The sequence below is a fragment of the Mustela nigripes genome, chromosome 17 (assembly GCF_022355385.1).
Source record: "Mustela nigripes isolate SB6536 chromosome 17, MUSNIG.SB6536, whole genome shotgun sequence".
Taxonomy (NCBI): domain Eukaryota; kingdom Metazoa; phylum Chordata; class Mammalia; order Carnivora; family Mustelidae; genus Mustela; species Mustela nigripes.
The window spans coordinates 58,760,840-58,782,643 of NC_081573.1; the positions used below are offsets into that span (position 1 = coordinate 58,760,840).

The 21,804-nt window shown below is 64.3% G+C and overlaps 2 protein-coding genes across 4 annotated transcripts; both read right to left on the minus strand.

The window, feature by feature from the left end:
* Positions 1-2,952: 2,952 nt before the first annotated feature.
* On the minus strand, positions 2,953-9,258 carry SNAI3 (snail family transcriptional repressor 3). The gene is made up of 3 exons (XM_059383903.1): positions 9,050-9,258; positions 5,197-5,802; positions 2,953-3,145 (listed from the first exon to the last, which is right to left on the minus strand). The coding sequence occupies exons 1-3, from the start codon at positions 9,123-9,125 to the stop codon at positions 2,964-2,966; spliced, it is 864 nt and encodes a 287-aa protein (XP_059239886.1). The 5' UTR covers positions 9,126-9,258; the 3' UTR covers positions 2,953-2,963.
* Positions 9,259-14,562: 5,304 nt separating this feature from the next.
* Positions 14,563-21,723, minus strand: RNF166 (ring finger protein 166). 3 transcript variants are annotated; one of them, XM_059381526.1, is made up of 6 exons: positions 21,527-21,723; positions 17,460-17,616; positions 16,555-16,667; positions 16,152-16,251; positions 15,955-16,062; positions 14,563-15,551 (listed from the first exon to the last, which is right to left on the minus strand). In XM_059381526.1, exons 1-6 carry the CDS (start codon positions 21,679-21,681, stop codon positions 15,486-15,488), a joined length of 699 nt encoding a protein of 232 aa, XP_059237509.1. In that variant the 5' UTR covers positions 21,682-21,723; the 3' UTR covers positions 14,563-15,485. The 3 variants fall into 3 exon arrangements, with proteins under 3 accessions (XP_059237509.1, XP_059237508.1, XP_059237510.1); XM_059381525.1 differs by having other exon boundaries at positions 16,152-16,266; XM_059381527.1 differs by lacking the exon at positions 21,527-21,723 and adding an exon at positions 16,837-16,959 and having other exon boundaries at positions 16,152-16,266; positions 17,460-17,549.
* Between the last annotated feature and the right edge of the window lie 81 nt (positions 21,724-21,804).

Consider the following 21,804-nt stretch of genomic DNA (forward strand, 5'->3'; position numbering starts at 1 on the left):
AGGGGACATGTGTTCAGCAAAGTCTGGGCAGGAAAAAGAAAGCCTTTGGGTGGAGGGACCCAAAGAGCAGCTCCCGCAGAAAGCCCAGCCGCGCCCACGCCCCTGGGACAGACGTGCACGAGGCTGGGCTCCCTTCCTGGTTCCTACTCTGTAGGGGTCGGTATGGGGGCTCCAACTTCGTAATGGGTGTCCCAGGTGAATTCTGATAACCAAAGTGACAAGGAAAGGCAGGGGGCACGGGGAGGGGGAGCTGCCAGCCGCTCGGGCCAGGCCGCGTGGCCTCCCCATGATCTGACCACAGCCGACGTGCTCCCGGTGGGCCGTCTCCCCCATTCATCCTCCGCTGGCTTCCCGGCAGGCGCTCGGGCCTTTCCTCACCCCGTCTGCCGAGCCGGCCTCCCCTGCCCTGCCCTCTGCCAGTCCAGATACAAACGTGGGAGCATTTTCCATGGGCCGGTACAGAAGGGCAAGCGTTCGACTTTATTTTAGAGCCGCGAAATTCCCTCCCTTCATATCCAACAGGTGCATCGCCTCATTTAGACATTGGGACCCAGAAATAGAACACAATCTACGATACAGCCTTCTCCAGGCATCTGGATGCTATTTAAAAAGAAAAAAAAAAGGCCTCCTGTGAGATGGCGGGACACAGGCCGATCGCGGACTTGACCCGCTCAGCAGAGGAGCCCAGCGCTCTGGGAGACTGCTAGGAGGGATGGGCGCCCTGGGAGCGGAGGCCCCTGCTCGGGACGACGGACGGGCGGTGGGAATGGGCACAGAAGTGTGTCCGGTGAATCCGTCAGTTAAATCGACGGCGCCCACCCACCAGCCCTTTGTGGACTGAGGACAGAGGAGCTGACCCCAGGTGTCTCTTGGCAGACTGCTCGTGTCAGCTGTAGGGGGTGGATGGTGCTGAAGTCCTGACCCCCAGGACCTCAGAATGTCGCCCCATTTGGAACCAGGGTCTTTGGGGTTGATCCAGTTAAGATGACGTCATCGGGGCGTCCTAACCCAGTAGGCCGGGAGTCCTCGGGGAAAGGGGGATTTGGACACAGAGACAGACGCACAGGCGGGAAGACGCCGCCCGAGACAGAGGCGGAGGAGGGTGACGGGTCTACCAGCCCAGGACGTGGAAGATGCCCGCAAGCCAGCAGGGGCCGCGAGAGGGGCCGCAGGAGGAACCGGCCTGCTGGGTCTCAGACATGCGGCCTCCAGACGGTGGGGGAGCGGACGTCAGTGGTTCAAGCCGCCCGGTGTGGGGAACTCGGTTACGCAGCCCCAGGACACGGATGTATTAGCTAAGCCTCCCGCGCACACTGTCTGTCCCTCGGGGCGCGGCTGATCCTGCGGAGGGCAGGCAGCGGTGCGGCCCGGGAATGTGAGCGAGGCTCTCCCAGAGGGAGTCTTCCTTCACCTGCTGATACAGTCTGGTACTCGCTGGAGCCGCGGGCTCCTGGGTGGCCAGTGTCATCAAGGTCGCCCTTGGTCCTGAGAAGCCCAAGATAATGGTCAAGTTTCCTCTGGGGTGTCCCCAAGGCTCCTCCAATGGCCGTTGTCCAAGCAGCCCCAGAGGAGCCTCCAGTGGAATCTGCAGGTGCCGTGTGGCCAGGGTGGGCCTGGTGAATGTTCCTCAGCAGGGCCACAGGGCTTGGGGATGAGATGGGGACCTCTGCCGCTTGCCCTACGGCCCCATTCGGGGCCAGGACCAAGGTGCCTGACTTTGTCCCTCAGCCTGGGCCAGAAGAGGTGTTGCTGACAGCCGGCCAGCCCTCCTGCAGAGAGGAGCAGGTGTCCCCTCCGGGTGTCGAGAACTCAATCAGTCCCCAAGAGACGCAGGCCGCCCTCCGGGGCCAGCCGGAGACGCCAAGATGTGCTGGCAGGACGGAGGACCAGCCCAGCAGGTGACCACCCGGTGGCTGGAGGTGGGGGCAGGAGGCCGGGGAGGGGTCTGCTGTTGGCATCGGAGTCTGCTTACAGCCTGACCCTCTCTCAGCTGGAGGACGCCTGCGGCCTCAGGAAAGGGCAGGCAGAGGGGAGGTGACGGTGCCACGGGCGGCCGCGGACACAGTCTCTGGGCGGTGTGGTGGCCTCCGTGGAGACGTGTGCAGACCCAGACTAGACGGCCTTCTGAGCGCCCTGCCAGTGCGGGCGTGCGAGCCCACGGCTGCCTCTTCCCTGGGCCTGGATTTGCCCGGCTCTGCTCACACCCTCTGCCCAGCCCGTCCACGCCCGTGGCTCGCTCCCTCCCCGTTTAGTGCTGTTCCCATTTCCGGTCTCTGTCTTCCGAAGACGGTGCCTCCTGCTTGCACTGGCGCCTGCTCCCCTGCCGTACTCTGGCCGCCGCCTCCCACCAGGGATGCCCTTCATCCCTCCGGCCCACGGCTCTGTGCCCGCGCCGTCCCAACCCCACGCTGCGGCCAGAGGGCCACGTCACCCACCTGCAGCCCCTCGAGGACCGCTCCACGCTCAGCCTCCGCCGTTGACTCAGAGCCTCAGAGGACACGTGGTTGTCCTCTGCCCTGTGCTTGTGGTGGGGCCCTCGCTCTGTCCGGGGCTGCCTGGGGAGGCGGGCGGGGGCGGCGTGCGTGCATCCCTGACGGGGCGCAGCTGAGCCCGGAGTCCAGACCAGCGGCAGGCGGGGGGAGCCCTGCGGCAGCTCTCCCCACGAAGGCCAGCGGAACGGCAGGCGCGGGCCACGCTGCAGCTGTCCCCCACCGGCCTTTGACTCTGGGAGAGCAGAAGCAGAAACCAGAGCAAGTCAAACACAGGACAGTCCTTGGTCACCGTCTTCGGTCACTCACCCTAACAGCCCTCCAGGCTTCTCCGGTTCGGGATGGGGGTGGGCGGCGGCAGGCAGAGAGGAGAAACACCCCACGGGCGAGTGTGGGGCCGGGCAGCACGGCAGGCCAGCCGGTAGCTCCTGGGGTGACGTCCTGTCCCCCCTACCCGCACCGAGCCCGCCCTCCTCAGGGGCCGGGGCAGCAGCCGGACTCCTGGTGACGCACCAGGAGCGACATGCGGGAGAAGGTCTTGGCACAGGTCGTGCACTGGTACTTCTTGGTGTCGGAGTGTGTCTGCAGGTGGGCCCGGAGATTGGAGCGGTCGGCGAAGGCCCTGCCGCAGTGAGGACAGCTGTAGGGCTTCTCACCTGGGGACGAAGGGGAGCGTGCGTCAGGGTCCCTCTGCCTGCTCACGGGAGCTGGCCCCGGGCTCATGGGTCGTGTCTACAAACGAACAAGCTTCAGGGTGCCTGGGTGAGTACGGGCCTCTGGAGTTCAGCCCAGGTCATGGTCCCAGGGCTGTGCGGTAGGGGGGGCCTCAGGCTTTGCTCAGCGGAGAGTCCCTCTCCCTCTGCTCCCCCCCAATAAATAAGTAAAATCTTTAAAATAAAAAAATAAATGAATAAGGCCCTCCACCTTCTCCAAATGTTCGTGCTTGTTCTAATGCATTCTCTTCTGCAGCACTCCTGGAGGGAGCCTCAGCCTGGCTCCGGGAGGAAACCCTAGGACCAACAGGCCCACATACACAGTCAAGGTCAGAGCCGCTTGGGAACAGGATGGACGGTCCCATCCGGCCAGGACTACAGCATCTAAGACCCTAAGAGAAAGGTCTAGCATGGGTCTTTGCTGTAATCACCACAGTCACCAGATCCTTCTGTGGTTCTGCCAGAGCCCTCCGGGGGCCTTCTGGCCGCTGTTCCTGCCGTGGAAGGACAGGGTGGCAAGCGGCCACTCCCGGATCGGCCGTGAAGGCGGGCTGGAAGCACTGAGCCCAGCCCCCGCAGTGGACACGGGCATTTAGGAACGTCTTAGGAACCTTGTGTCCTCCAGAGCACTTCGAGTCAGGGCGCTTGGGGATTTGCACAAAATCCTTCCGTTGGGAGCTGGGCCCCGGAGACAGCCCTGACAAGTGTAAGAGGACCACTGGGGCTCCTCTGTTCTCTGCCCGTGTGGAGTGACTCCCAGCCCACCGCCCTGCGGAGTCCCAAGAGGCAGCAGGCTGCAGTCCCCACGGCCCCCGAGCATCTCTCCCTGCTGCTCAAAGCCCGGACATCCTCCAGCCCGGTCAGTCTCCTGCGGAGCCTCGCACCCTCTGGGCTCCCAGACCCCGAGCTCTGAGTGCCTGATGGGGGTGGGGGGCGGCACTCAGGGGCGTCTCTGCGCGGGGAGCTGAGGAAAACCGAACGGAATTTCAGCCCAGACAGCGGCTCCTGCGAGACCCTTCTTTCCAGCCTCTGCCCAGCTGGGACTCCAAGAGTCCTCGTTACAGAGACTCGGGCCGGGAGGCTCCGGGGACAGGAGGCATGCGTGGCAGCCGGGGCCTTGGCCCGCAAGTCTCGCTCCTGGCCTTCTGTCTGTGCCTCCCTCTCCCTCTCCTGGTGGGCCTGGGGTGCGGTGTGGTCCTACCTCCAGCCTTGGAGTGGAAGTGCTGAGGCCTCTGGGCCTCCGGTCTGGGCACATGCCCCTCTCTTTCGTCGGCTCGTCTGTCTCTGTCGGTCTGTCCGCAGCTGCCCGCTGCTCCCTTCCTGTGTCCAGGACTCCTCTCCCCCGGGGAGGGGGTTTGCTCCTGGGCCCTCATCAGTCTATGCCCTCAAGCAGTCTGCGTCCCCCACGCTTGCCACCGTCTTTCTCCATCCCCCGCTCCTCCTGCTCCAGCGTCCCGGAAGGCCGCGGAAGGTGACAAGTCAGGCCCGCAGAAGCCGGGGCATCCTGTGCTTTGCCAGGTGTTGTGGGGTGAATTGTGTGTCTCAAAACAGATGTGTTTGTGTCATAACCTCCAGTGCCTGTGGATGTGACCTGACCTGGAACCCAGGGCCCCTGCAGATGTGACCAGATTAGGGTGGGGTCACCCTGGGTACGCGGGCCCTGGCCCCTATACTGGTGTCCTCACAACAGAGGTAATATGGACGCAGATACGCGTAGGGGAGAGGCCACATGAGGATGGGGGCAGGGGTGAGGGACATGGCCACGGTGGAGGGACACCCGGGCCTCCCCGGCGCTAGAGGAGGCAGGAAGAACCTCCCCGGAGCCTGTGGAGGGACACCCGGGCCTCCCCGGCGCTAGAGGAGGCAGGAAGGACCTCCCCGGAGCCTGTGGAGGGAGCCCAGCCATGTTGGCCCACTTGTCTGCAAACTCTCCCCTCCGGTCCTGTCTGGGGCCAGGCCTGAACCCCACCCCCCGGGGCCTCCCACCAACCCACCTGTGTGGGTGCGCATGTGGCCCTGGAGCAGCCAGGGCCGGGAGAAGGCCTTGCCGCAGACGGCGCAGGGGCAGGGCAGCGTGTGCGTGCGCAGGTGCATCTTGAGGGCGCCCAAGCTGCTGTACTCCTTGTCGCAGTGTTTGCAGGAGAAGCAGCGCCGTGCCTGCCGCTGGCAGTGCAGCTCCCGGTGCCTGGCCAGCCCGGCCGGCGTGTGGTAGGGCTTGCCGCAGTGCACGCACTGGAAGCTGCCGGGGGCCCGTGCCGCACCCAGCCAGCCATCTGCGGCGGGGTCCCCAGCGGGGCCCGGGATCGGGGGCCACCGTGTGGGCAGCACCAGCAGCGGGGGCAGGTTAAGCTGGTTCAGGCTATCTTTGAGGGGTACGCTGGGGGCCCGGCTGGCCCAAAGGTGCACCGGGCCAACCTGCAAGGGGTCTGGCCCGGGGGCCCCCTGCGCTTCCTCGTGGCGGGGAAGGGGCAGGGAGATGCGGGCGATGACAGAGGTGCGCTCCCAGGGCCGGGGAGGGTCAGCAGGTGTGGGAGAGGCCGACTTCTCTGGGATGAGGACGGGCCCCACCAGGCCCCTGCAGGCAGAACGGGCACTGACTCCTGGAAGGGAGGGCGAAGAGAGAGAAGGTACAGGTGAACATGAGCCCCATGCTCTGACCTCGGACTTGCCCTGCTTGGTCCGACCCCAGGCCGCCTCTAGGTCACCACAGTTCAGTTCGCAGGGAAAGGACAGACGAGGCGGGGTGTCAGCTCAGGACGTGACCACAGGGTCTACGGGACAGATCTCAGTGCTCTAAAAACAAAGGAAGAGAAGTCCCCAACAGGCTCCCAGAAGAGCCCTCATGGAGCCGAGGGAGGTTCCCCGTGACCCAGGCAGGACGGGCCTCCCTGACCCCTGTTCCACCGCGGGGCCAGCTCAATGTATAAGACAACTAATTAGCCTCCAGTCACCCCCGATCACCCCTCACCCATGGCGACGGAGGTGCGCACAGCCTCCCGCCAACGCTGCTGCGTCGACAGCTGTGCTCGGTGGTACCGCCACAGCCTCCTAGGGCAGCTGGTCCCCAGGCTGCCGCGCCCAAACTTGGGGGCCGGCATGCCCACACTTGACCAGATGGGAGCAGCGGGAGCCCCCAGAGTCCACAGGTGAGTGGGTAGTTACATCCCGCATTTCCCCCAAACCCAAATCTCCAAACAGCCCCTGTCCCACTTCGTGCTCCAGATGTGATGGAATAAATCTCCGGCCTCGTTGCCAAGGCTTTGGGTCGAGAAAGACCACCCACAGATGGGGAGAAAATATTTGCAAATCCCATACCTGGTAAGTCACTAGCATCCTGAATATACAAAAAGCTCTTGCAATGCAGCAATGAGAGACAAATAATAGAAGTTTAAAACGGGTAAAGGATCTGAATAAAAGTTTCTCCAAACAAGATATACAAATAGCAGGGTGCCTGGCGGGCTCAGTTTGTAGGTCGTCTGACTCTTAACCTCAGGGTTGTGAGTTCAAGCCCCATGTTGGGCGTGGAACTTACTTTAAAAAAAAAAAAAAAAAGCGAGAGAGATAGAAATGGCTCACAAGCCTAGGAAAAGGTGCTTGCCCCCCTTAGCCATCAAGGAAATCCAAATTAAAGCCACAACCAGGTACCATGTCATGCCCACTAAGATGGCTAGAATTTAAAAACAGCCAATTGCAGGGTGTCTGGGTGGCTCAATGGGTTAAGCCGCTGCCTTCAGCTCAGGTCATGATCTCAGGGTCCTGGGATCGAATCCCCGAGTCGGGCTCTCTGCTCAGCGGGGAGCCTGCTTCCCTCTCTCTCTGCCTGCCTCTCTGCCTACTTGTGATCTCTCTGTGTCAAATAAATAAAATCTTAAAAAAAAAAAAAAAAACAGTTGCAAGTGTCGGTGAGGATGTAGAGAAATGAGGACCTTTAAGGAAGGTTCCCATCCTCCACTCTGCCCTGACTTCACCCCTCATCCTCCAGTTATAAAACAGCACACCGAATTTCTGTCCTGCAGAGAGAGTAGCTACGGCAAGCTAAGAGACAAAGGCCAAGGAAGTGCTGGAAAGATAGCCCTGGGATGCCGCAGAGCCTACGACGCCACAGAAGCGCCACGAGGGGCCTTTCTACTGGGGAAAAACAGCACCTTTCCTGTCTCTGGGAGGCAGCCACCACCCTGGCCCCAGATATGTCAGAGCCAAACCCTGTTTGGGGGGGCCACAGGGGGAGGGCAGGGGAGAGAGGCAGCCAAGCTAGTGGCACTGCCCCCACGCCTCTGCTGGTCCTTTAAATGCTCTCCGTACTTCCTGGGGCTGCTGGATGTTTTTACTGGTCCTGGGACTCAAACTTCTGGGAGAATAGACTTTTAAGTTCCTTCTGGTTTTAGACATTCCCTGGGGGAGGCCCGAAAAGGCACTGATTTAAAATCAGAGAGTGGGGGGCCCCAGACAACATCCTGGCAGAGGAGGCTCACAGTGGTCCCCTAGCTCTCCGCGGGCAGGAGGGACGAGGATGAGAGGTGCCTGAGTCTGACCTTGTCACTGGCTGCCCTGGTCTGCACGTCTGCACCAAGGGTAAAGCCAGGTGCGTGCTAAGGCCGGGCTCTAGACAACAGGTTTGAAACACTACTATGGGGGCGCCTGGGGGGCTCAGTGGGTTAAAGCCTCTGCCTTCGGCTCGGGTCATGATCCCAGGGTCCTGGGATCGAGCCCCGCATCGGGCTCTCTGCTCAGCAGGGAGCCTGCTTCCCTTCTCTCTCTCTGCCTGCCTCTCTGCCTGCTTGTGATCTCTGTCTGTCAAATAAATAAATAAAATCTTTTAAAAAATAAAAAAAAGAAAAAAAAAGAAAAAGAAACACTACTATGGCCCGTGTCGGTTCCATTTCTCGTCATAGACACACATATATCTGAAGCACAGGTTTCCTTCCCCTGAGCCCTGCACTCTGATGGTCTCTGTTCTGTTTCATTTTATGAAAACCACTGGTGGTGACTCATTAAACTGATTTCAAAATGCAGAGTTCAGGAGCCCAGTCCTAGGAGGCACCCCCGGCGGCAGTGGGCCCCGGGATGGATGCACTCGCAGGCCTCCACAGTGCCCCTCCTCCCCTCTGTCTGAGTCACCAAGCAGAAGGGGTCTTCACCCCCCAAGAAGCAGCTGAGCCCTGGGCAATGGCTCTGGTCACTCTAGGGAGACCTTTGTCCCGGGACCTTCGTGTGTCCCTAGGCCTAGCGGGGCATGGGGATACACAGACCGTCCTGGGTCCTGGATGCGCACCTCCCCACTGAGCCACCCTTGGGGTTGGAAGAAGGACTAGCCCCTAAGTGCCCCCACAGCTTGCTCTGAGGGACTGTCACGGGGGTGAAGGGAGACCCGAGGGAAGGTGCCCCACGGGAAGGGTGTGAGGAAGCACTGGAGGGGCCGGGAGGAACGCTGCAGGAGCTGGGCTTAGGCACACAGAGCCCCTGGGTCACTCTTCTGGGCTCCTCGGGATGCTCTGGGGGGAGCACTTGGACCGCGTCCCCAAGTTCTCCCAGTCTCTCTCCCCACCAGTCCCCGGGACCCCGTCACCCACCCAAACCTCCTGCCCCAGGGAAGATGGCTCCGGGGCCCCCTTAGCTGCGATGGGTTCACCAGGCCCCAAGCGGAGAGCCCCAAAGTGACTGGGGGCCTTGACACTTCTCTCGGTGGGAGAGAGTGCGCGCCTGTTCAGCCCGACGCGGGGCCGAGGTGCCCGCAGCCGACGAGCGCCCGCAGGCCACCCACGCACCGGGGTCTCGCTGCCCCTCTGCCGGCAAGATGCCCCCTTCCTCCCACCCGGGACGAAGCCCGAGGAGCCGGGCAGCCCCTACCTGTCTGCGTCTCCAGCTGCCTGTAGTTGGGAACCCTGTGGCTGGAGTGCGCTCTCACCAGGAAGGAGCGCGGCATGGTCCCCCCGGCGGACGCGGGTGCCCCGACGCGTCCGCCGGGCGCCCGCGGGCAGCGCGGCAGGCAGGTGGCGGGAGGGCTGGCTCATTAGCATAGCGCGCCGCCTGGGCCAACCAGCGCGAGGCGCGGCCGGGGCGGGGTCGCGGGGCGGGGCTTCGGGGCCACGCCCAGGACAGGTGCGCGGGCCGCGGGGGAGGGAGCGCGTGGCCGCCGAGTCCTCCCCACGGGACTGCCCTGGCGCGCGCCGCGAGTCACACCGACCCCTGGGGCCTGGCGCACCCACTCAGCGTGGACTAAAGGGCGGAGGTCAGGGCTGGGCGGAAGCCGAGCCGGGCTTCCGTCCAGCGGGCGGTGGAGGCGCGCGCTGAACCCCTGCTCCGGCGGGGCGCACCCGCCCCGGCCCCCGCGCAGACCGGCCGCGCAGGCTCCGCGAGCGCAGGGCCCGGACTCCAAAGCTGGCCCAGCTGGCGGGCCGTGGCGGCGGGGGTCAGCCGCCGGGGGGGGGCCCTTCCCGGGGGGGAAGCCGGGGTGCGCTCCTTCCCTCCGAGGACGAGGCTTTAGGGATTGGGCCGCGCCTGCAGAGGCGCCTTTCCCGGGGAGAACGGACGCAGCCTGGGCTTCTGGGATTCCGAGGGGCTCTGAGCTGCGGTTGCGGAAGCTCCTCCGCGAGGGGCAGCGCGGGCACGGCCCACGGACCCGTCTGTGCCCCTGGCGGCCGCGTCCCTCCTTCAGTGCCACGGGGAGCGGGGCGAGCCGCGTCGGAGTGGCTGGTCCCTTTCGATGTGGACGATTCAGGACTTTGGGGGTCAGACGGGGCGTTCCCTGGGTGGGGGGCACAGCGCCCAGCCTGCCCCCGACAGCTGTGGGCTTTTCCCGTGGCCTTGCAGCCTGCCTGCCTTGGAGGACCGGGTGCCAGGTGACGGCGGGGGGGGGGGGGGGGGCCGCGGGGGGGGGGGGGGGGGGGGGGGGGGGGGGGGGGGGGGGGGGGGGCTGGGTGCCGGCTCTGGGCTGGGGGGGCCACCAGGTGGAGTTGTCGGTGAGCGGGTAGAGGGACCTCCGGAGAAGCGGGGAGGGAAGGCCATGTCCCCCAGGGTCTTCCGTTCATTCCGTGTTGCAGGTGAGAGGCTCTGAGAGGTTAGCCAGTGCGGGGTAGGGACCCAGGCGCACCCGAGGCGTGCGCTCCCGTCTGTGGCTTGGTGAGAGCAAGGAGTGCAGGTGCTGCATGGACAGAGGTCTCTCTCCTGCGGGCCACAGCCTGGCCCTGTGCAGTTGTGCGTGTGGATTTCAGAGGACACGTGGCTGCTTTCTGCTTATTCACCTGTTCTGTGGCCTCGAGAGCCTTCTATTTATACCCTCTCTCCCTTCCTCCTCCTCTCAGATGAAGAGAAGGCTTGCAGGTGCCTGCTAGCTCTCCACCCGCACTGCCCCTCCTCACCCGGTCATGCACTGTGGGCCATCAGCCGAGGTGACGTCGCTCATCCCCGGAGAGGCCACACAACTTAGGGAAACGAGGGTTCCCCATCTCATCCTGGAAATGGCCCCTGGGATCCCACAACGAAAGACCCACACCCACTTCTCAGCCCTTGCTGGGGTCACGCAGACTCACTGGCTGTGGCTCGCAGGGTCACGTCTGGCTGGACCCAAGAAGGACCCACAGAGGAAGACATGGGCTTCTTCTTGTCCACACCTGTGCAGGGCCAGGGAGGGGATGCCGCTGTCCACACCTGTGCAGGTGTGCCCTGGGCCAGGGAGGGGATGCCGCTGTCCCTTTGCTCTTGCTCCATGTCCTTTTATCCTCATTATGGCCCCTTTACCTGGCAATTAGGCCTCACACCCACCCACTTCCCTCCAGTCTCCTGGAACTGCCCCTTTCAACCGGAGCAGGGACCAGAGTCCAGGAGAAATCACCGCAGTCTTCCCTTGATTCCCAAGACCCTGGGGAGGACCTCGGGCTGGGAGCTGGGCTTGGGCCCCGCCCATCTGCCTCTATCAGGTGCCTGAGCCTCGCTTGGCAATTCGGGTAGGCAGCTGGAGCGACTGCTGTAGTTCTGGTTAGTTTTTCTCATGTGAATGTGTTCTTATAGTCTTTTTTCCTGCCTTACAAAGAGTAAGGCAGGTTGTGCTTGACTCTGCGTACGTCTGTACACTTGCATCCCCCGTGCGTGCTCACTTCTTAACTGGTTGGTTTTCATGACCCAATCTGGGGGGCCCTGCACCGCATCAGACTGCATCCCGACGGGGGCCCAGCTGGGAGCCAGCCCTCACTCCTGCGCAGTGCCTGCGTGTGCATGGCGGGGTCCAGCAGTGCTTGCTGGGTGAAACGGAAAGGCATTGTGAACCCCCAAACAGTGTGGCCCGGGGCATGCACACCCCTGGGGCTTGGAGGAGAGGTGAGCTTCTGGAGAGGGGACCCCAAGAGTCCCGGGACCGAGACTCTTGGAACAGCGCTCGGAGCTGGACCTCATAGCTGGGGCTCAGCTGTCCCAGGACCCCAGAGGGGTGGCCCCTCACACTGTGGGCGCTAGCCACAGAGACGAAGAGCCCCTGCCCCAGCGTAGGGCGTATTTGTTGGGGTGTGGCTGTGGCTGCTGTATCCTGACGTGGGGCAACCTTGTGGCCATACGAGGTCATGGGCTTGTGGAAATTGAGACCCAATGTTCCAGCTCCCAACATCTGGTCAGATTGGTGGCCGATGTGTGCTTGGTTACCACCAGAGAAGGGGAGCTCATTCCATTTTGAGGTCTGTTACAGCTGATGCTGGTTCTTAATCTGGGGTCTGGGAGACATGTCCTGTGTGAGACAGGGAGGGACATTATCCCTTCGCACACAGCTTATGCACACAGCATGCAGGAGAGTCCTAGACACGGTGTCCTAGGCATGCTGGGGAGCACAGTGTTGGGCCCTGAGGAGGGTTTCTAGGGGCGGCAGGGGAAGAAAGCAGTGGGGGGCCGAGCGGGGGTGCGCGCACCTGCGGGGCTGTGGCCTCCTGCTGCACACGTGATGCATGTGTGTGCACACGTGTGTTTGTAAGGCCGCAGGCGCTGTTCCCGAGTGATATGGGATGCCCAGGGCCTCAAGGAGAGGGGTCCACAGCAGAATGCCCCACTCAGCACCTCCCTGCACCGTGGAGCTGACCCCTCTTTCCCAGCAGGTTGTTGGAGAAGGGAGGGCCACCTGTCCTGCTGCTGTCTGTCACCAGAGGGGCTGGAGTCCCCATCTCGCAGACCAGCCCCCAGCCAAGCCCACAGCACGCACTGTGCTTCTCGCACCAGCCACCGGGGGGCAGAGGCCAGCAAGCGCGGCCTGTCCTTGGAGGCTCTCAGGAGAGGTGTCTTTGGCAGCTCAATTCTCTGGTGCAACTTCCAGGCAAGGCGCGCGGCAGGCTGTGTGTGTGTGTGTGGGGGGGTGTATGCACCGGCCACGCCAGACAGGAACCTCCTGGGTCCCAGGTCCGGGGTCCCTAGCTTCTGGAAGCCACTGACTGCAGGGCCTGGAGTGTCCTCCAGCCAGGAAGGAGTCCGCAGCCGGCCTCTTGGGTCCAGGGCGCCTCCTCTGCGGCCTGGGTGGCTGCCCGCACAGTCAGCAGCAGGCCCCCATGGCTGTGCCCCCAGCTAGGTCAGGCACTGGGCCAGACTCACAGGCGTTCAGCTCCCACAGGCCCCCGGGATGAGGACAGCACCAGCGCTCAGGGGCCTGGGGGTGGCGAGGGCTGTGCGCTCCGGGGGGTCCTGCCTGCCCGGCCCAGTGCTATTGTAGGAGACTGTAGGTACCTGAGATCCAGACGCGCGTTCTTTTTTTTTAATTTTTTTTTTTTTTTTTAGACAGAGATCAGAAGTAGGCAGAGAGGCAGGCAGAGAGCTGGGAGGAAGCAGGCTCCCCACCGACCAGAGATCCTGATGCAGGGCTCGATCCCAGGACCCCGGGATCACGACCTGAGCCCAAGACAGAGGCCTCAACCCACTGAGCCACCCAGGCGCCCCAAGACGTGCTTTCTATGCCGCAGATGCGCATGGACTCCGTTGGGGAAAGGGAAGTGTGCCCTCCGGGTGGGGCACCAGGACGCACCGCTGTCTGGCTTTGTGTGGCCATGCGGGAGATGGGTGTGCGTGTGCACGCGTGTGTGCGTGTGCGCATGTGCATGTACGCGGTGGGAAGCCCTGGAGGTGACCCTGTGGATTGAGGGGGAGGCCTGGCAGGACAGCCCCACTGTCGCCAGGATTCATTAAAAGTAGAAGGGAGGCTCTTTGTGCCGTGGCTTTCAGCCGGAGCATCCCCACCCTGACGCCGTGGGGTCTGCTGAGATCCAGCTCACCCGTGCCCCCCACGCTGTGTTGGGGTTCACTCAATGCCCTTCCCCGGGCAGACTGCCCTGGACTCCAAGTCACTGGGCCTGAGGTGTTGTGGATGAAAGGTCCTGTGCGGACACTCCCCTGTGGCTCTCGCCCCGTGGCTCTATGGAGAGGGCAGAGCTCCACAGGCGTCCTCGGGTGGCAGCAGGGACCTGCCACCACACCGCATCCCTCGACCAGTGGGGTTGAAGGGGGGAGGGTGGGACTGGTGGTCCCTAATGAAGGGGGTCCTAAGAGGGTGACCAGCCCATCACCACGCTCCTGAGTGGCTGCTTGTGGGACCGGTTTGCCTGGCTCTGCTGTGGCTTCAAGCTCAGGAGTCCCACCTGCCTTGAGGAACAGCCCGGAACACAGCCCTGCCTGTGGAAGCTGCTCTGGCAGCCCAGAGCACCACCTCTGGCTGGACATCCCACATTTAAAGATTTTTAAGTAATTTTAAAGATTTTAAGTAATCTCTACACCAAACATGGGGCTGAAGTTAGAACCCCGAGACCAGGAGCGCGTACTCGAAGCCAGCCGGATGCCTCGGACATTTCCTGTTTGAATGGTTCCTTCTGCCTGCCGGCTTCCACGTGGGGCTGGGAGCCGAGGTCACATGCTGGGGCACCAGGAGGATGCCCGGGGGGCTGCCCAGTGGCAAGAACCAGCCGTGGGGAGAGGGGCTGCTGCTCAGACTCAGGACTTTACTCTGAGGGTGTCCCAAAGGTGGCCCTCCAGCCACCGTGGCCACCCCCGGCCTCACTGAGTCCAGTGTGCTGGCCTCGGTCGACCCCATCTCCTGACAAGGAAGGAGGTGAAAACCGCCACCCTGGCACACTTTTGCCAAGATGTGTCACCAACAAACTGTTGGGGTTTGAGAGGACAAGAGAGTGTTCTGGGGGAGCCTGGAGCTGAGGGCAGCCTGGGGAGGCGCCATGCTCACAGGGAGGGGCCCGGGCAGGTGGGCGGCACTGTCCCCCAACAGTGCTGGAGCTGCCTGGGGACAGACACGCCTGCAGACTTCAAGCAAAGGGAAGTCACGGTGCACCCCAGCCGCCACCAGCTTTTCACTCTCCCGGATGAAACCCAGTGATCAAGGTCACTACAGATGCTTTGAAATGTTTTATTGAAGTTTTTCTAAAAGAGCAATAATTTATGCCGTGAACTGCAAGAGTAAGACGGCGTCTTCCATGCCCTGCTGTCCTCCCAGGGCGGCCTACCGACAGCGCTGGGGGTCCGCCTGGGGAGAAGACAGCAGGGCGGGGCGGGACCCCAGTGGGAGGAGCCGGCGCTGCTGGGGCGACCGCGGAGTCAGGAGCCTCTGCGAGCAGCTGGGGGACCCGGGGGGTTCCTCCTGGCAGTTAGGAAGGGGAACCCAGCAGAGCAGCGCCAGGATCTGTCTGAGCAAAGCCCCGGGGGCGCGCTCTGGCTCTGGCATCGGCGCCTTTTGCTCCCCCGCGCAGACCCCATAACTGTTTATTTTTGATTGTTTTTTTAAAAAATATAATTTTGTAAATGTTCCATAAAAATACTATTGTCTAGTCAAACACGGGTATTGCAGTACGAGCAGTAACTGCTCTATAAAATGTGGAAAGATCATCACGCTGGATAGTATAGAAAAATGCCAGAATTCTAAGTATCACAAAAGCCAGTCCCGAGCGGGTGAACTGGAAGCGGCCCCCCCATGGTGGGCAGGGCTCCCCTGGGCTTCCTGCTCTGCACAGGCCTGCGGGGCCCCGCTGGGGTGCACCGGGTCGGACGAGGACAGCATGGCTTGGAGACAGACTGCCCCCGATCACGGGCCCAGCGAGGGCCACCTGCTCAGCCCGAAGCACCGAGGGAGCCAGCCGTGCTCGGCCAGGAGCACGGGTGTCCACCCTCCGAGGACCCCTGCCCTGGCGGGCTCGGGGACCACCTGTCCCGCAACACAGGAGGCTCCGCTTGTCCCGCGCAGGCGCGGGAGACCCAGTCCCCGGAGGCGGCCCAGTCTCCCGTGGCCAGAGGGGTCAGGTCCAGGGGCCGGGCTGTGCCTTCAGTTCTCGGACAGAGACAGAGCCAGGGCAGCCTGGAAGGCGGCTTCCTCGTCGATGCTGTAATCCTGGAGGGCAGGGAGGGAAGGCGGGGGATGCGCGGGCGCCTCTTTGAGCCAGAACCGCCCCCCAAGGACCGCACAGTGCTGTCACGCCAGGGCCATGGGGTGGTGGGGCAGGCTGCCCACGCCCGGGATCCACAGCTGGCTCCTCCCCGAGGGCACCGCCCGGCTGACTCCCGCCTGGATCTGGGAGGAGGGGGCTCCTTCGCCTCCGGCCACACCACCCGGAGTCTGAGACGGACAGAGCAGCAACTGGGGGGGGCGAAAGTTTGGGGTGCGGCGGGTCTGCAGGGTGGGGGGGCAGGGGGGCATGGTTTCTGGGCCACCGGCCTCGGGGCGGGGCCCCGGAGGGGGCGGAGGCAGGGGCGGGGCCTGGGCCGGCAGGGGTGGGGCGGGGCAGGGCACGCACCACGAAGGTGTCATAGGAGAACTTGTGCCTGTGCAGCAGGTGCTGCAGGAAGTTGGCGCTCTTGTAGCTGGGGTCCCCCCAGGGCATCGCCGAGCAGATGGGGCACACCTGCAACACGGGGCGCGGGCTGAAGCGGCGCTGGGGGGAGCCAGCCCTGCTCCCTGCCCCCGTCCTGCCCCCAAGGGCCGGCCACTCACCACGCGGTTGGGGTCGCTGCGGTGGTTGTCCACACAGTGCTTGAGCAGCTCCTGCTGGTCCAGGTTGCGGGCGCCGCAGTAGGGGCAAGTGAAGGTGGACCTGTTGGGGACGGCGCTGGGGCGGTGGCAGGAGGTGAGTGGGGGCCCGCGCTGCCCACGCCCCCCCCCCCACGGTGTGGCTGCTGGGCTCCCCCCACGCTCTGGGTCCCCTCCCTTCCCCTCACAGTCCCCTGCTGCGAGGGGACTCAGCGACCTGTACGGGCCCTCCTTGGGGTCCCCTTCGTGCAGGGCAGTGAGGCTGTCTGCAGAGGAGACACAATAGCCCCCTCTGGGGACAGCAGCACAGGCAGAAGCCGCCCCTACAAGGAACCGGGGCTCTGAGCACGCGGGTGGGGAGGCCTACCTGGGGATAGGCTGGGATGTGGGCACCACGGGGACGAACTTGGGACAGTTGGCCATTTGCTCCTGGACCTTCATGCAGGAGGAGACGTGCACCCTCATCTTGGCCAGCGTCACCTAGGAAGACAGAGGCAGCATCGGGGTCAGGCTCCAAAGGATGAGCGGTCCACCGGGAAGCAGGGCGGTCCCTGCCCGACGTTCACGGCCCGCGGTGCCGCAGAAGCGGGGGCCTTGCAGCCCTGCCAGGAAAGAGGCGCCAAGGGAAGGTGACGCAGACCCTGCACACCTGTCGGCAGGTACATCCGGTCACCGGCTACGGGACTGGGGCGGACCTTAGCTGGGGTCCCGGGGGCTGCAGAGGGGCTGGGCAGTCCTCGAGGAAGCCAGAAGAGATGTATCGGGAGAAGGCCTGTGTGCCAGGGAAGGAGACCAGCGGCCTCACTGCAGAGCCCAGGGCAGCCCCAGGATGTCCAGACCCTGAGCTTTAGAACACAGCAGCCAGGGGTCGCCTTCTACAGTGCTGTTTGCATTGAGCGGAGACGCCAGTCGAAATCAGCTCCTGGGGCTGGGCCGTTGTGAGGGGCTCCAGGCAGGGTGGAGAGACAGCCAGGTGGGTGGTGGCGGCCAGCACTAGAGGGCCCCCAATTCTGCCTGGGACCCTGCTTCCCTCCCCGCCCACCCCTCCCATTGGCGGGGCTGAGGCTCAGCTCCCGTGTTCCCAAATTAGTCCCACAACAACCCAAGAGCCAGAGCCCAGGGCAGGGTGGGGGTGATGAGGGCAGGAAGGTCCTGGGGGAGGGGCAGAGCCAGGTTCCGCTCTCAGCAGAGCTTGGAGCGGGGAGCAGAGGCTCATCTCCCTGCGGCTACAGACTCTCGCCCCCGCCCCAGAACGGCCCCAGGGTGGGGTACCTTCTTGCTGCAGCCTCTGCACGGCGCCTTGTAGGACGAGAGCTGCTTCTCCACATGCACAGCCTTGTCCACCTTCTTGGGGTCGAAGGGCAGGCGGCACAGCGGGCAGAGGGGCGAGGGCACCTGGAGGCAGGGCTGGAGGCACTCCCCGCAGAACCTGCCGGGGACGCGACACGGGCCTGAGGGCTGCTGGCTGCCTGCAACCTCACAGGGCAGCTCCCCTCTGCTGTTTCTGGAGAGTGTCATTCCTGCTCCTCTGGCTAAAGGACAACCCCAGGTCCCCTCCGGGCTGCGGGTTTCTGGGGCCTGCTGCCGTGTGCAGGAGGCTGGTGGAGCTGTGGCTGTGGCTCTCCAGGAGCCGTGCTGGCCCCGAGGCCCTGGGCCCAGCCCGAGGCCCAACCTGCCCATCTTATGGCCGTGCGGTGATGCCAGCACCCCAGGTGCTCTGGGGACACGGGGGACACAGGAGGCCTCCGGAGACCCTATATGCACAAAGCTTTGGAGAGTAAGATCACCAACAGCGCTGGGAGAGGAAACCACAGGGCTCCAGGCTGAGTGTCGCCAGCCTCGGGACAGGGCCAGAGCAGAGGCGTGATGATGGCAGTGGGCTTGCTTGGGCCCCTGACTGCTGAGCGGCGACACCCATGGCCCCAGGGCCTGAGGCTCTTGGCGCCGCCCCTGGAGAGGCCATATCAAGAGGCCAGCCAGCGGACACAGACGTGCCTGGGCCGCAGGAACAAGCCCCCCTCACTCGGAGTCCCACCCCCAGTGCCGCAGAGATACGAGAGGCGTTCAGTGCGTGCGGACACGGGGCTGGAGAGCACCCAGCAGACAGCAAGTGGGAACCTGATCCCAGCACCCGCTCGGTCCAGCTTCTTCGGAAGTCCTGTGGGGGCCACTCAGCTCCGCTCAGCTAAGTGGCCGGCATATCCCGGCACCAGGAAAGCTGCTGCCCAGGCCCTCCACCTTCCCTCTGGCTCCCGGCGCACCCCCCCACCCCCGCTTGTCACCAGCTGCAGGCACGTGTACACGGGAGAAGGCCCCGCTTGGCCCTCGGGCCCTTGGAAGAGCCTCTGTCCTCCAGGGGAAGGAGAATGGGCGCTAGTCACGTCCTCACCTGGGGAGGACCCGCAGGGCACCCCGGCAGGCGTGGGGCAGAGGTATTCCGGCACCCACCCCCCGGCGCTCTGACAAGCGTTCCAGGATGCGTCTCCCACCATTCCGAGGGTCTGACCAGCCTATCGGCCAACACTGGCCTCTCACTTCGTCAGTCATGGGGGGACAGTGTGCTGCTGTCCCGCAGGTGCGCACGGCAGTGCCACTGCACGAGCCACGGGTAAAGGACACATGGATGCGGCCTGTCCCCAGCACGAGAGAGCTACTGCTGGACATGGCCACTGGGGCCTTGGGACCACCAAGCTCAGGTCGTGCGCTGACATGGAAAATCCAGAACAGACCCGTCCATGGACGGAGTGCAGGTCCCTGGCTGCGGCTGTGTCTGTGACAGGGACGCCTGCTCGCCCGCAGACACTCAGTGGACGCCGCCGTGTGTGCTTCAAACGAGGAGGGTCTGTCTCCACAAAGGTGTAAAACGCACGCGCAGAAGGCACGGCCCGGGGAGCGCTCAGGGGATGGGCTACCATGTCGTCAGTGCTGGCCGCAGGACCGCATCTCCGATGACAAAGGCACAGGTCAAGGCAAAGGGCACCTCTTTGCCAGCTGGAGGGGGCCGCGGAGGTGGGGGTCTTGGGAAGGTGCATGCGGACTCCCTTCTGCACCCGGAAGCACCTGCCCGCAGCCCTGAGGGTCTGTGTGTCTGGCCATCAAGGCTCAGCGGTCCCCAGGGCCACTGCTGCCAGGGCGCTTGCGGGGGGAAGGCGGGGGCTCGGAGGCCAGCCTGCCCGACTGCCAGAGCTCCAGCTCTGGTTTTGCTGGGACCCCTGGAAACGTGGCCTCTTGTACAAAAGAAACAGTGACAGCATCTACCTGACCGGGCAGAGGCACACTAAGCACACAGGACGCTCCTCATTCCCTACGCTCCCCCCAGACGTGAGTGCTCTGATTTCTCTGTGATCTCTGCTCACTGACCACATGCGGGGACACGGGCACGGAAGGCCCCCTGCGACAGCGCTGATGGGAGAGCGGGAAAGGAGATTGGAGGCCAGGGGAGCCCGAGGCTGAGCCGGCCCCAGCACACACAGGCCCTCAGGGGAAGGTCCACCAGGGGGTCGTCCATAGCCACGCAGCTTCTGCTTCCAGATGTCCCCTGAAAATGAGAAATGACTGCCCTCCTCTGGGGTTCCCGGGGAGCTCTTGGGGGCTCTTCCACAAGCCCCACTGACGGCCTTCTGGCTGAAAACCCCCCACCATGCCCTCTCTCCTCTTCTGCCCGGTGCTGCCCACGCACGGCCACTCGCACCACCAGAAACCGTCTCGTGGAGGCAGACTGTTTATGGTTAGGTGACTACCCGGGACCAACACCGACACCGCCAGGGGCTCTTTTAAGGAAAAGCGCGAGCCCTTAAGTCCTCTGTGCTTGTGTGTGTGCCTTCAGGACATCAGCCGAGACACTGGGGAAGAGAAGGAAACGGGCAGAAGAGCGCTGGGAAGGAGCATGCCACGGAGGAGCTCCTGGCGACCAGCGTCAGAAAGAAGACAGATGGGGTTCTGCCGAGAGAAACGGGTGGGGAAAGCGTTTAGAGAGCATGGCGCTTTCACAACGATTCTGTGCGGTGCTGCGGTCTAACGACCACATTTTAAGAAAACACTTATCTGGGGAAAAACAAAAACAAAAACCTGTACAGATCTGTGCACACCCGGAGGCTGGAAACGCTGAGGCCCAGGGCTGGGTAAGTGTGGGTGCCAAGGGGAGGCCATCCGAAAACTAGGAAAGGCTTCCTGAAGTTGGGTCAAGCCTCACAGTTCTCCCAGTGATGGAGACAGCAGAGCACGCCCGAGCACGCCCACGAGTGCGTGCTTCCACGAAAGGAGTCACGTCCAGAGGCTGCCCCTGACAAGAAGTCAGCAGCAGCACGAGGCCCAGGGCCCCTCCTGACATGGGCTGTGCCACCCTGGTGTGGGCAGGTGCCTGTGCTGGCTGACCCGGGGGGAGGAGGGAGCGCCGTCCCCGGCTGAGGAGCAGGCACACACCTACCCAGGCCCCCCCCTTCTATCCGGAGCCTCCCGAGGCAGCTGCCGCTCTTTGAAAGATTTTCGAGGGGCACGTACCGGCCCGCTCAGGAGCCCAGCTTGCTGGCACCGGACCCTCCTGACCTCGCTTGCCACCCTGCTCATTGCCTTCACGCCCTGCACTGCTCAGCCAGGAGCAGCCGGAGAGCAGACACCGATCTCGGCTCCGTCCAGCCAGCCTGGCAGCTCCCACAAGACTCCAGGGCAGCTCTCCGCTGGGAGAAGAGCCCCGTCCTCAGGCTTCTGCGGCTGAAACACCCCTGTTTCAGAGGACCCCCTGGAGGCTCCGGAGCCGCCGGAAGCCCTCGCAGGGTGCAGGGTGCGCGGTGTCCGGTCCCCAGGGCCAGCCCGCCCGGCTGCTCAGTGACGGGTATGACTCAAGGTCTCGCCATCAAGGCAACCAGCACCAGCCTCCGGACAAGTCTCTCTCCTAACTTGAGAGAACTCGTCTCCTCTCCGGCCAAGACCAGCGGACAGCGGGTCCGGGGAAGAGCTGAGAGCAAGAGCCACGAGGCGTTTATTTACCAACGCCCACCCTGGTCTCCAGGGCCCGCACGGAAGGCGGCCGGCGCAGAGGTCGCCCGCCAGCCCGGACCCCGGCTAGGCCCGCCGAAGCCCTCCGCAGATCCCAGGGCCCCGACTGGGCTGCAGGTCGCCCGCAGCGCCGACGGGGGGCTCGGCTCGCCCGGGGCCGGCGGGCGGGAGGCTGGGCCGAGGCGGAGGAACGCGCGCAGCGGCCGGGGCCGGGGCGGCGCAGGGAGCCCCGCGCCCCCGCCCGAGTCCTCCGCGCGCCTGGCTCCGAGGCAGCGCCGGGCGCGCGGACCCCTCCCCGCAGCGGCGGCGCGACCCCGCGGCCGCCCGGAGGCCGGCGCACTCACGTGTGGCCGCAGCTGCCGATGGCCACAGGCCGGTGGTACACCTCCAGGCAGATCGGGCAGCTGTACTGCGCCTCCAGGCCGCTGTCGCCGCCCGCCGGCCCGCCCGCCGGCTGTCGCTGCTGCGCCGAAGCCACCAGGCTGCGGAACATCGCCATCCCGGGGCCGGGCCTGCCGCCGCCGCCGCCGCCGCCGCCGCCGCCGCCGCTGTTCCGGCCCGGCCGGGCCAGGTCCGCGCGTCACGACCGCGACGGCGCCGGGCTGACGTCATTAAGGAGCGC